Here is a 13,404-nt window from a genome sequence, read left to right on the forward strand (position 1 = left end):
GTTTGCAGTCTGTGTGTTTCGGCAAGTCTCTGTTTTGACAGCTAGTCGGAGCCCTGTTTCGCATAAGTGTGAAAGTTGCCTCAGTAAGCGTCATGCCATAATGTTTGTTCTGGGCTGATGTTGGTATAAATGATGAGTTACGTTTCAAATTTCAAGGCTCTACCAATCCGGTTGATCGGTTTTCAAAAGAGCTCATTTTGCCATCATTTTCAGTTATCTGCACTTCCAATGTTAGATCAATTAATGTAGCCATTTTGGTGAGCGTGCTATTTGCATCCTGTCAGTCGGGTGATTGAACTGAGAATCCAAAGTTTTAGTATGTACTTAAAGGTACCTGTGTTCCAAATTTGAAGGCCTACGGAGGTCGTTTGATATTTTTGAGAAAGGCGTCATGTGTTGCCAGGACATTGACTTCATCAGGTCCACAGTGTCGACAAAGCCAGTTGGGCATTTTCAGAAATTAATATCTCTTCGCTCGGGACTCGTCTTGAGAAACTGTTTGGTAGAAGTCATCCTTGTATATGAAAGTACATGCCTGTCAGATGGCGAGCTCCAGAAAGGTGTTTTGACAGGTTTGAAAATTACGTCTTCGCGATTAAATGCGAAAATTGTGGCGTAATTGCCTGAAGGATGTAAAATGCAATTTTGTGATCCGAGAATGGTGCCGATCGATTCCAGAGGTTTGTTTGAGGTCCATGAAGCTTTCCAAGAGTCAGTTGCATGAAAACGAAATTTTTTTTTAGTCGGACCCACTTTGGGGCCTGACTCGGCTCGACTGCAATTCGCCAGTTGGACAGTGAGAGAGCCGAGAAAGTTCAAAACCAAGTGCAAATTGATATGTATGTCAGGAAATGTAGTTGAGAGGATACCCTTGGGAAGGCCTCGGTTAATGATCAGTGTTAATGATGACACAGGTTTTCACTTCCACACAGCTCAATTTGATCCAGGAGATTGCCCAATTGAGTGTTCAAGACCATGTGAAAGAATTTGCCCCGCTGGTGCAAGTAAATTTGAAAGCTCAATTCATTACAACGATGTGCCACTTCTGAAGAAACATATGAGGAGAAGCAGTTAACTGAAGAAGATGCTAGGGAAAGGATGAGTAAGACTTTGGAGGCAATGAAATCAAATTTCAATTCAATAAGAACAGGAGGATCAAGCCCAGCACTACTAGATCGAATTGAGGTTGAGTTCTATGGAAGCCCTGTCAACCTCAAGAGTCTTCCACAAGTTAGTGTGATAGAAGGAAATTCTCTTTTGATTCAGCCATTTGATAAGTCCAGTGTAAAGCCTATTGAAAAAGCCATTAGCAAATCTAATCTGGGTTTAACTCCAAGCAGTGATGGAAATATAATTCGATTAAATATTCCACAGCTGACAGCTGAAAGAAGAAAGGATGTTGCTGTGAAGATCCTCATAGATCAAGATTTGTATGAAGAGCGACTTAAGGAGTTCCTGAGAGAGGTTGCAATCATGATACGTTTGCGACATCCCAATGTTGTCCTTTTCATGGGCGCTGTAACAAAGCGTCCCAACTTGTCAATTGTGACTGAATATTTACCAAGGGGAAGCTTGTATCGTCTTATTCATAGAGCAGGACAAAGGGAGTTACTGGATGAAAGGCGACGATTGCGAATGGCACTAGATGTGGCCAAGGGAATAGACTATTTACATCGGTATGACCCTCCTATTGTTCATCGAGATCTGAAGTCTCCTAATTTATTGGTTGACAAGACGTGGAAAGTGAAGGTTTGTGATTTTGGTTTATCACGATTCAAGGCAAATACATTCATCTCTTCCAAATCTGCAGCGGGAACGCCTGAATGGATGGCTCCTGAAGTGCTTCGTGATGAACCATCCAATGAGAAATCTGATGTCTATAGTTTTGGTGTAATTCTTTGGGAACTTGTCACTATGCAGCAACCGTGGAGTGGCTTAAGTCCAGCTCAGGTTGTTGGAGCTGTTGGTTTTCAAAACAGAAGGCTTGCAATTCCACCGGATATGCTCCCTGAAATAGCTTCCTTAATTGAGGCTTGCTGGGCCAATGACCCAAGACAGCGACCGAGTGTTTCAAATATTATGGATTCTTTAATAGCATTGCTAAAGCCTTCAGCCGCACAACCTGTTCATGGTGGGAAGTCATAACTTTCTTCAAAGGTGTGCATATAAAGAGCAGCGTATGAGATTGGGGAGGGACGTGGAAAACAACAATGGCATTGAAATTCCAACGTTCTCCCTCCCTATGGCAGCGTGGTGTGTGTGGTCTCCAGCGGTGGTCCCAGTTCATACTCCCCCCCTCGCACTTCATAGCTCTTCCCTTGCGTGGATTACGGTGGGAGAAGACAATGCAAACCGCATCCAAAACGTTGCGTGCAATATGGTGTGGTGAGCTGCGTGGCTGTTTGGAGGCAAGTGCTGAGTTATTAACAGCAAATGGCAAATGCGCATACAGGGAAGTGGTAAATACTCCTGTAAGCTAAAATTCAAGGAGGTGGGAATGTTGGTAATGCGTTAACTGGAGCAGCAAGGCTAGGGCTATGTTCTCGTATAATATCCAAGGTTGCTAATGATGCTCCAGGAAGAGGAATTTTAGCTGAATTGGAAGCTGATGGGGTCAATACTTCTTACATTGTGGTTTCAGAAACAGGAAATTCGCCATTCACTTATGTTATTGTTGATGAACAAACGAAATCAATATCCCTGGATTGTCTAATTAGGAGGTGTATCTAGGCTTGGACGGAAGCACTGTCTATTGCAAGTGCACTTGTTGCCATCGCTCTAAAATTACCTCATCTCAAGTTTGTAATTGTCACTCGGGGTGAGGAAGGATGCATAATGCTTGAGAAAAACATGCAAGGAGGCAGAGATTATGAGAACTTAGATGTAAACATCATGTTGGAGTCACTTCAGAAGAAAGGCAAAGAGATCAGTAGTATTTTACCAATTTCTGTTTTCTCATGAGGTAGGAAGTCTGAAAGCGCCTGGGATAGGGAGCGTCGCTGGAAGACTGCTTATAGGGACAGCTGAGGCCATCCCTCCTGCAGATCTTGTGGACACCACTGGAGCAAGGGACGGATTCATTGGCGCTGTCTTATATGCCATTGCTGCTAGTATGCCGCCGGAAAATATGCTTCCCTTTGCTGCCAGAGTGGCCACAGCAGGATGCAGAGCCCTTGGAGTTAGGTCTGGGTTGCCACACCGCAGCGATTTGTGTTTGACTCCATACTTGGTTTGAATTCTGTATCAAGCCAGTCCTCAGCGTGGCATCCTTACTAAATTATTTTGCAGGCAGGGACTTGAAAAGAGGTAAGATGTTAAAAGCTGATTCCGTTGAGCATCAGTTAGAAACAATGAAAAGACCACCGATCTCCAAGAAATTAAAAAAATCGCCATTAAAGTCGCAGGGAAAAGCTCCAAAGTGCATCTATAGGCTTAACATCATTATCCCACATGCACTGGGAAGTGTTCTTTTTTAATGTTTATATGCAAAAGTGCACAATAACATAATGTCTAAGCCTTAAAGGCTTTTGACACGAGCTGCCCATGGGCGCCCAAGGCGGGCCCACGCGCGAGCACGCTTCCCGAGGCGATGGAGGAGTTGACTGGACCAAGATAAAGTGGACCCCACGCAGGCACGCTTCCCGAGGCAAGCAGGCGAAATTTTGCAGACGAAGGCCGGGTTAACGAGCGAGCAGGTTCGAGAGAGATCAACGGCTCGCGCTATTTCGCGAAGGGAAGATGCACGTGAGTTAAACCAGCGAAATAGCGAAAATGAACGAGAGCCGTCCACGTGTCGATATAGTCAGCGGTGCAGCAGGCGGGTCCCGGTGAGGTGGCACGCAGGTGGCGGTCCAGTGGTGATGACGTGGTGGCCAAGAGGCAGTGACGTGGCCGACAAGTGGCAAAGGATGAGGTGTCATCCCAGGTGGCGCCCAGTAGACCCCATCAGCCAATCAGATCCTGCCACGTGGCAAGGCATCAGATGCACATATGGAGGCAAAAAATCAAATTTAAAATGATTAAATGATATAGTTTAAACTATAGAGAAATTCGAAATATTTAAATGACTGAGCACAAATGAGAATTAATTCACCCAGGGTCTAAATTTTGGCCAAAATATAGAGTATTATATATCGTCGGAAAGCTCTCGGAGTGAGGAATCTGATTATGAGGTTAATTTTGATAAATGTGGGATATTTTGGATGCAGTTTTCATGGGAACAAAATTCAGTTAGAGAAGGGACACTTGGCAATTCAGTTACAGATTTGATTTGGTTCCCTCTCTCTTTTAATTCCGAATTCTTCTCAGTTGTAAGGGTTCCAGAAATTTGGAAAATGCTCCAGATTTGATGGCTTCCATTTCTGAATGTCATGACCCAAATTTGTAAATGCTTCTGGTTTGTTTCAGGGTACAGAAGATTGCAGTGCATTGTTGTAAATGTGATTTTAGTTGCAGGTCTTGCTTGTGTCAGGCATGAGTAAATTCCTCACAGTATTGTCTCTGTGTAAGTATTTCATTATTATGAATTGAATCCTCAAGGAGGATAAGATTTGTCAATTTCAAGGAAATTGTGTGATTGTTTATAGGTATCCTTCAAGGAAGGTTTTAAACTCTGTAGTCAATCATAAATGATGAAATATATTTCCAGATCTGATAAAATTGTGAATGAGTCAAATAGTGCATTAATATAAGGTATTGATGCATGAATATCTTGTTTAAGGAAAACAAATTTGCATCTATGATTCATATTTGTGGTTCTGTCTGTGACTCTGTTGCCCAATGAACAAGGCACTGGTCTTGCAAGTTTGGGGATGTTTTCAGATATACATTTAAAAGATAAATCTATTTTCCCTTCATGTTTAGGGGTGTTTGTGTTCCATTCTTTCAAAGCTTTGTTTCATCCTATCGTTTGTATAGATCTAGCCAATCTGTAAAGTTTCCTAATATGTTGAGCTTGTGAAATGATTTGTCTGCTCATTGTTGATGCAGTCTTATTTTGTGATTGTTGTATTCAATGCATCAAAAGGGTGTCCCCCCCTAGGTCTAGCAGAACCTGAAGTGCAGGAGGATCATTAGGATCCTATGTTATGTTGTCCAAGCCCTGAGGTGTTTCATTGATTGAGATCGGCTATCTCATAGATAGATTTGCAGGTGTCTTGGGTTATCACTTTTGGTGAACAACAAAAATGGCGACTCTGCTGGGGAGTAAATGAACTATCAAGAGCCTCTGGTTAAGAAAGATTTAATTCGTATAAGGTTGAGATTATCCCATCCGAGTCACCACAACAAAAATGGCGACTCTGCTGGGGAAGCTGAATAGAAATTGCCTAATTTCATCCAGTTAGTCAGTCCATTGTGTATGCACAGAGTGTAAATTGGTTTCATGGTGAAGAAAATGCTCCTTGTTTTGAATCTGCAGAGTGATATGTGTTACATGTCATATTTTATGAAGGAGTAACAATGAATGCATGGTTGAAAGTTGTGAGAAGTTCTTTCAACTGTATGTGAATTTTCCCTAATTCCTTATTTGGGTGGCGACTCTGTGGTTCATACCAGTATTAAACAGCCTGGAAGAGTGTTCATTGCAGTGAGATCGAAGGAGTAACAAAGAATTGAATATGTGTTGAATGGTGCTCTGCTGTTCAAAATATCCTCTGTGCAAGAGGTGGCGACTCTGTGATAAAAGACCGTGCCAAAGGTGAAGTGAATTTTCTAATTTATAAGTTTTATAGCTGCAAATATCCAGGTATTTTCAGAGGATTTAAATGCAAGACATCTCTTCTGAAAGTTTGAATGTATAATGTAGTTTTCCCATTTAGTGAACAGCACTAGTTTAGAGGGAAAGAGAGAATTTCAAAATCCATTTGCATATTTATGCTGCTAAAATTTTCAGTGTATGTTATCCTCCGTAGTGTGCAAATGTGGAAGAATTTTATGACAAGCAATGGTAAGGAATAGATCAGTATAAGGATACTTGCTTGATGTTTTTTATTCCAGATTGTATACTCATTTGTGGAAGTAAGAAAAATGAATAGTGAAGTTTTTCAGTCTTGTGTATTTCTACATAGAGCCATGCCTGGTGAAGTGTCACGAACACATAATAGGAGAAGTTTCATCATGAACCATTATGCTGCTCTAAATTTCAGAGATATTCCGGGTTACCCAAATCCCATACCCACAGAAATTAGAAAGTATTTGCCAATTTTCAGTGGGAAGAAATCAGAATCAGCATGTCAACATGTTAAAAGATTTTCAAATTTGATAGGAGAGTTTGAAATTTGCCAAGAAGATGTATGCATGAAACTGTTTATTCAGTCATTGAAAGAGGATGCAAGAGATTGGTTCTCTTTTTTACCAGTGAATTCTATTACCTCATGGGAAGAATTGATTTCAGATTTCATGGATCAATTCGATGAGAAGGTGAGTGATTCCGACTCGTTGAAAGAATTCACTTATATACAAATCAGGAAAGATGAATTGGTACCAACATTCAACATCAGATTTTCACAAGCATTGGCTAAAATTTCCAGAAAATATAGGTTTGATGATATGGTATGTCTGGATATTTATATGAGTGCTTTTGATAAGAAGATGGGTTTCCTATTGAGAAACAAAGAACCTAAGACTTTGTATGAAGCCTTCAACGCAGCTAGGGACATTGAAAATAATTTGAAATTCGGGATAGCCAAGAGATCTGTGTCTGCTGTAGTCTCTTATCAAAATGCCTTCAATGGTGAAATACCATGTGAAGCTCAACAAATCATTCCGTGTCTAGGTGCATCAAGCTCTGCAGTTCCAAATGGCTTTTATGATGCATGTGTTTCAGATTTGAATGAGAGTCAAGGACCTTTGTCGTTAATGTCAGTTGTCTCTCACAGTAGTGATGGAATGATCAGTGGGAAGCATTGTGAAAATGTTGATACAGAGACAGATATATACAAGGGATATGTACCATTTGATTTGTATGCCGATTATGCTGATTATGTGACTGCTAATTACCAAGTGAATTATGCATCTCTCCAGGATAATATTGGTGAAAATAATGATGGTGATGACCATCAATCTTTACATGCTGCTGATGTATTTGATGTTGAAATACCAAATACAGAGGGATTACTAAGTGTTGCTATTTGTGCAAGTGAAAGTGTGCAATATGATGAAAATCAGAATTGTTTGGTGCGAACAATAGCTGATCCTCTTTTAAACATTGATGATGTCAATTGTGTTGAGGATGAAGTAAATGTTTTTTCAAATTTCACTTCAGATTTTGCTTCTTGTAATCATGTTGATAATCTTTCTTTTTTTGAAAGATATGCACAATGTTAATTCAGAAAATTGTAATGGTACACATGATTGCGATGAAGATATAGCACACATGGATGGACAAAAGTTTATGGAATCTCACATGGAACAGCAAAGTGCAATGCAAGTCCAGAAGATTGCAGAACTTAAGAAAGCTCTTGAAGTTGTGGATAAGAAAGTTCAAATGTTGGAGAGCCTTCGAGCTGTTGATGAAGACCTTCTGAAATATAGTGAAGAGGATTCTTCGGAAAAGGACTGTGAATTGAATGTTTGTATACTTGATGAACATGCTGATCTAACAGATGGTTTTATGACAGAAAGATTTAGTGAACATGCTAAAAACTCATCAGATGAAGTAAATTGCAGCGATGTTCATGTTCATTCTTTGGCTGATGACGAGTGTTCAATTGGTGAAGAAGATCAGTTGTGGCAAGATAAGTATGACTATCTTGATTTTTAGAATGATAGTAATAGGATGAAATTTGATGGATGTGAAACATGGAAAACTAATGATTGTTCCAGCCACGTTTCAATTTCTTCTTTGTCCGATGAAGATGATTATGATGATCGGATAGATGGTGTCTTTAGCAATTTTACTAATGTTTTATTCAATGCTGATATAGATACGGACCAGCCACTTCAATGTCATAATGTTCATAAAGGGATTGTCCATTTTGTTTCTAACCCTTTGTATGAAGAAATAACTGATCAGCCAGATGTTGTAAATGATGAACCAGTCCATAATACTGATGAAATTCTGAACAACAATAGCATGAGTTGTACGAATTTATTTCATGATGAAGGTAAGAGGCACGGATTATGTGCTGATCATTTAAAACCACAAATGAAAGTGTTTCAGGTGGATGTGAGCCTGAAAGAGAAAGAGTTAGCTGAGGATTTGCTTCAGCCAGAGGTATGCATTCTTTTCCATGAATGGGATGTTGAGAATGCAGAGGTTTTCAATTTGATAAGCAAGGATAGTATGAGGTGTGATCAGCATAGTGAAGTATCACATCTGGATGGTAATGTTCATGTTCCTTGTTTGCATCAGTTGGTTAGTAGTGTCCCTCACTCTATTGATTTAAATGATAATAAGGTATGCGCTGATAGGAACTACAATGTTGAAAATGAGTGTTTTATTTTTCAAGTTCAGCATGATGATGTCCTTGCAAATGATAGAGTTGAGTGGGACAGTGAAAGGTATGTCAGCTTGTGGGAATGCCTCTATGGTGATTTGTCTCATGATTTTACTTGTGTTGAAATAGTGTGTGATCACAAAGTTCAAAATCAGACCAAAGGTATGCACACTAGCTGTTTCAGTAATGAGACAAGAGAGGTGGATTTTAAGAGCTATGCTCAGTTGTTACTGGAAGGTGCCTTTGTTTGGATCATGGTATCAAGCGATGAAAATCAAATTTTTGACAGGGGTAAATGCTAAGATTGATTGAGCAGCTTGTATTCAGTTTTGAGCATGTTTGTGTATATTGTATAGTTGTTTTGCTTCAGTTGTGTGGTTTTCAATAAAGTGCCCTGCTGTTTGGGTAGAATAAGGAAGCCTTGTTTTGAGAAGAGAAGAATCGAGAGAAGAATGATCCATTTTTTGGGTGGTCTGCTTAACCAAAGATATCTGGATTCTTGTGTTGATCTTGTAATCAACCATCCCCAGTCAGAGCCACTGTTGGGACTGATTAAAATTGAGTCAATTTTATAAGCCCATTTCAAATTTTTGCTTTGCATACCTAAATGAAGTCAGTTTGAACGACCTAGTTAGCAAGGCGGTAAATGGAGCCAGTTGATTTTCAAAGGGTAAGGCTCGGGATTCATGCCCCACACCTTTCATTTGGCCTATTCAGTGATGTGCAACTTTCAAAATTCAATTTGGATAAGTTTATTAGATACCCATTTTGAGGGGTGAGCTGGAAGTGCATTTTAGGCACAAATGCAGATTTTATTGAGTAGCCTACTTTGAGTGATTACATCTTTTATCCTGTTGATCTTCAAGAAGAAATTCAAAGTGGATTCAATTCTATGCATAAATGTGAGTGAGCTTGCAAATTTTCAAGTCTTGACGAATCCATTTGCTTAGTTTTTGAAGCCGATTCCGTTTGCAGTCTGTGTGTTTCGGCAAGTCTCTGTTTTGACAGCTAGTCGGAGCCCTGTTTCGCATAAGTGTGAAAGTTGCCTCAGTAAGCGTCATGCCATAATGTTTGTTCTGGGCTGATGTTGGTATAAATGATGAGTTACGTTTCAAATTTCAAGGCTCTACCAATCCGTTTGATCGGTTTTCAAAAGAGCTCATTTTGCCATCATTTTCAGTTATCTGCACTTCCAATGTTAGATCAATTAATGTAGCCATTTTGGTGAGCGTGCTATTTGCATCCTGTCAGTCGGGTGATTGAACTGAGAATCCAAAGTTTTAGTATGTACTTAAAGGTACCTGTGTTCCAAATTTGAAGGCCTACGGAGGTCGTTTGATATTTTTGAGAAAGGCGTCATGTGTTGCCAGGACATTGACTTCATCAGGTCCACAGTGTCGACAAAGCCAGTTGGGCATTTTCAGAAATTAATATCTCTTCGCTCGGGACTCGTCTTGAGAAACTGTTTGGTAGAAGTCATCCTTGTATATGAAAGTACATGCCTGTCAGATGGCGAGCTCCAGAAAGGTGTTTTGACAGGTTTGAAAATTACGTCTTCGCGATTAAATGCGAAAATTGTGGCGTAATTGCCTGAAGGATGTAAAATGCAATTTTGTGATCCGAGAATGGTGCCGATCGATTCCAGAGGTTTGTTTGAGGTCCGTGAAGCTTTCCAAGAGTCAGTTGCATGAAAACGAAATTTTTTTTTAGTCGGACCCACTTTGGGGCCTGACCCGGCTCGACTGCAATTCGCCAGTTGGACAGTGAGAGAGCCGAGAAAGTTCAAAACCAAGTGCAAATTGATATGTATGTCAGGAAATGTAGTTGAGAGGATACCCTTGGGAAGGCCTCGGTTAATGATCAGTGTTAATGATGACACAGGTTTTCACTTCCACACAGCTCAATTTGATCCAGGAGATTGCCCAATTGAGTGTTCAAGACCATGTGAAAGAATTTGCCCCGCTGGTGCAAGTAAATTTGAAAGCTCAATTCATTACAACGATGTGCCACTTCTAAAGAAACATATGAGGAGAAGCAGTTAACTGAAGAAGATGCTAGGGAAAGGATGAGTAAGACTTTGGAGGCAATGAAATCAAATTTCAATTCAATAAGAACAGGAGGATCAAGCCCAGCACTACTAGATCGAATTGAGGTTGAGTTCTATGGAAGCCCTGTCAACCTCAAGAGTCTTCCACAAGTTAGTGTGACAGAAGGAAATTCTCTTTTGATTCAGCCATTTGATAAGTCCAGTGTAAAGCCTATTGAAAAAGCCATTAGCAAATCTAATCTGGGTTTAACTCCAAGCAGTGATGGAAATATAATTCGATTAAATATTCCACAGCTGACAGCTGAAAGAAGAAAGGATGTTGCTGTGAAGATCCTCATAGATCAAGATTTGTATGAAGAGCGACTTAAGGAGTTCCTGAGAGAGGTTGCAATCATGATACGTTTGCGACATCCCAATGTTGTCCTTTTCATGGGCGTTGTAACAAAGCGTCCCAACTTGTCAATTGTGACTGAATATTTACCAAGGGGAAGCTTGTATCGTCTTATTCATAGAGCAGGACAAAGGGAGTTACTGGATGAAAGGCGACGATTGTGAATGGCACTAGATGTGGCCAAGGGAATAGACTATTTACATCGGTATGACCCTCCTATTGTTCATCGAGATCTGAAGTCTCCTAATTTATTGGTTGAAAAGACGTGGAAAGTGAAGGTTTGTGATTTTGGTTTATCACGATTCAAGGCAAATACATTCATCTCTTCCAAATCTGCAGCGGGAACGCCTGACTGGATGGCTCCTGAAGTGCTTCGTGATGAACCATCCAATGAGAAATCTGATGTCTATAGTTTTGGTGTAATTCTTTGGGAACTTGTCACTATGCAGCAACCGTGGAGTGGCTTAAGTCCAGCTCAGGTTGTTGGAGCTGTTGGTTTTCAAAACAGAAGGCTTGCAATTCCACCGGATATGCTCCCTGAAATAGCTTCCTTAATTGAGGCTTGCTGGGCCAATGACCCAAGATAGCGACCGAGTGTTTCAAATATTATGGATTCTTTAATAGCATTGCTAAAGCCTTCAGCCGCACAACCTGTTCATGGTGGGAAGTCATAACTTTCTTCAAAGGTGTGCATATAAAGAGCAGCGTATGAGATTGGGGAGGGACGTGGAAAACAACAATGGCATTGAAATTCCAACGTTCTCCCTCCCTATGGCAGCGTGGTGTGTGTGGTCTCCAGCGGTGGTCCCAGTTCATACTCCCCCCCTCGCACTTCATAGCTCTTCCCTTGCGTGGATTACGGTGGGAGAAGACAATGCAAACCGCATCCAAAACGTTGCGTGCAATATGGTGTGGTGAGCTGCGTGGCTGTTTGGAGGCAAGTGCTGAGTTATTAACAGCAAATGGCAAATGCGCATACAGGGAAGTGGTAAATACTCCTGTAAGCTAAAATCCAAGGAGGTGGGAATGTTGGTAATGCGTTAACTGGAGCAGCAAGGCTAGGGCTATGTTCTCGTATAATATCCAAGGTTGCTAATGATGCTCCAGGAAGAGGAATTTTAGCTGAATTGGAAGCTGATGGGGTCAATACTTCTTACATTGTGGTTTCAGAAACAGGAAATTCGCCATTCACTTATGTTATTGTTGATGAACAAACGAAATCAATATCCCTGGATTGTCTAATTAGGAGGTGTATCTAGGCCTGGACGGAAGCACTGTCTATTGCAAGTGCACTTGTTGCCATTGCTCTAAAATTACCTCATCTCAAGTTTGTAATTGTCACTCGGGGTGAGGAAGGATGCATAATGCTTGAGAAAAACATGCAAGGAGGCAGAGATTATGAGAACTTAGATGTAAACATTATGTTGGAGTCACTTCAGAAGAAAGGCAAAGAGATCAGTAGTATTTTACCAATTTCTATTTTCTCATGAGGTAGGAAGTCTGAAAGCGCCTGGGATAGGGAGCGTCGCTGGAAGACTGCTTATAGGGACAGCTGAGGCCATCCCTCCTGCAGATCTTGTGGACACCACTGGAGCAAGGGACGGATTCATTGGCGCTGTCTTATATGCCATTGCTGCTGGTATGCCGCCGGAAAATATGCTTCCCTTTGCTGCCAGAGTGGCCACAGCAGGATGCAGAGCCCTTGGAGTTAGGTCTGGGTTGCCACACCGCAGCGATTTGTGTTTGACTCCATACTTGGTTTGAATTCTGTATCAAGCCAGTCCTCAACGTGGCATCCTTACTAAATTATTTTGCAGGCAGGGACTTGAAAAGAGGTAAGATGTTAAAAGCTGATTCCATTGAGCATCAGTTAGAAACAATGAAAAGACCACCGATCTCTAAGAAATTAAAAAAATCGCCATTAAAGTCGCAGGGAAAAGCTCCAAAGTGCATCTACAGGCTTAACATCATTATCCCACATGCACTGGGAAGTGTTCTTTTTTAATGTTTATATGCAAAAGCGCACAATAACATAATGTCTAAGCCTTAAAGGCTTTTGACACGAGCTGCCCATGGGTGCCCAAGGCGGGCCCACGCACGAGCACGCTTCCCGAGGTGATGGAGGAGTTGACTGGACCAAGATAAAGTGGACCCCACGCAGGCACGCTTCCCGAGGCAAGCAGGCGAAATTTTGCAGACAAAGGCCGGGTTAACGAGCGAGCAGGTTCGAGAGAGATCAACGGCTCGCGCTATTTCGCGAAGGGAAGATGCACGTGAGTTAAACCAGCGAAATAGCGAAAATGAACGAGAGCCGTCCACGTGTCGATATAGTCAGCGGTGCAGTAGGCGGGTCCCGGTGAGGTGGCACCCAGGTGGCGGTCCAGTGGTGATGACGTGGTGGCCAAGAGGCAGTGACGTGGCCGACAAGTGGCAAAGGATGAGGTGTCATCCCAGGTGGCGCCCAGTAGACCCCATCAGCCAATCAGATCCTGCCACGTGGCAAGGCATCAGATGCACATATGGAGGCA

At 41.5% G+C, this 13,404-nt stretch overlaps 3 protein-coding genes and 2 pseudogenes across 3 annotated transcripts; all 5 read left to right on the top strand.

Moving 5' to 3' along the window:
• The first annotated feature begins 1,098 nt into the window (after positions 1 to 1,098).
• LOC131876687 (serine/threonine-protein kinase CTR1-like) lies at positions 1,099 to 2,165 on the top strand. The gene has a single exon (XM_059222143.1). It carries the CDS (start codon positions 1,099 to 1,101, stop codon positions 2,143 to 2,145), a length of 1,047 nt encoding a protein of 348 aa, XP_059078126.1. The 3' UTR covers positions 2,146 to 2,165.
• Positions 2,166 to 2,210: 45 nt separating this feature from the next.
• On the top strand, positions 2,211 to 3,235 carry LOC131876688 (uncharacterized; annotated as a pseudogene).
• A 7,268-nt stretch (positions 3,236 to 10,503) lies between these two features.
• Positions 10,504 to 11,040, top strand: LOC131876689 (ribosome-recycling factor, chloroplastic-like). The gene has a single exon (XM_059222144.1). It carries the CDS (start codon positions 10,504 to 10,506, stop codon positions 11,038 to 11,040), a length of 537 nt encoding a protein of 178 aa, XP_059078127.1.
• On the top strand, positions 10,806 to 11,563 carry LOC131876520 (serine/threonine-protein kinase CTR1-like). The gene has a single exon (XM_059221943.1). It carries the CDS (start codon positions 11,041 to 11,043, stop codon positions 11,461 to 11,463), a length of 423 nt encoding a protein of 140 aa, XP_059077926.1. The 5' UTR covers positions 10,806 to 11,040; the 3' UTR covers positions 11,464 to 11,563.
• A 52-nt stretch (positions 11,564 to 11,615) lies between these two features.
• Positions 11,616 to 12,640, top strand: LOC131876690 (uncharacterized; annotated as a pseudogene).
• The last annotated feature ends 764 nt before the right edge of the window (positions 12,641 to 13,404 follow it).

This window comes from Cryptomeria japonica, chromosome 6 (assembly GCF_030272615.1).
Source record: "Cryptomeria japonica chromosome 6, Sugi_1.0, whole genome shotgun sequence".
Classification (NCBI taxonomy): Eukaryota; Viridiplantae; Streptophyta; class Pinopsida; order Cupressales; family Cupressaceae; genus Cryptomeria; species Cryptomeria japonica.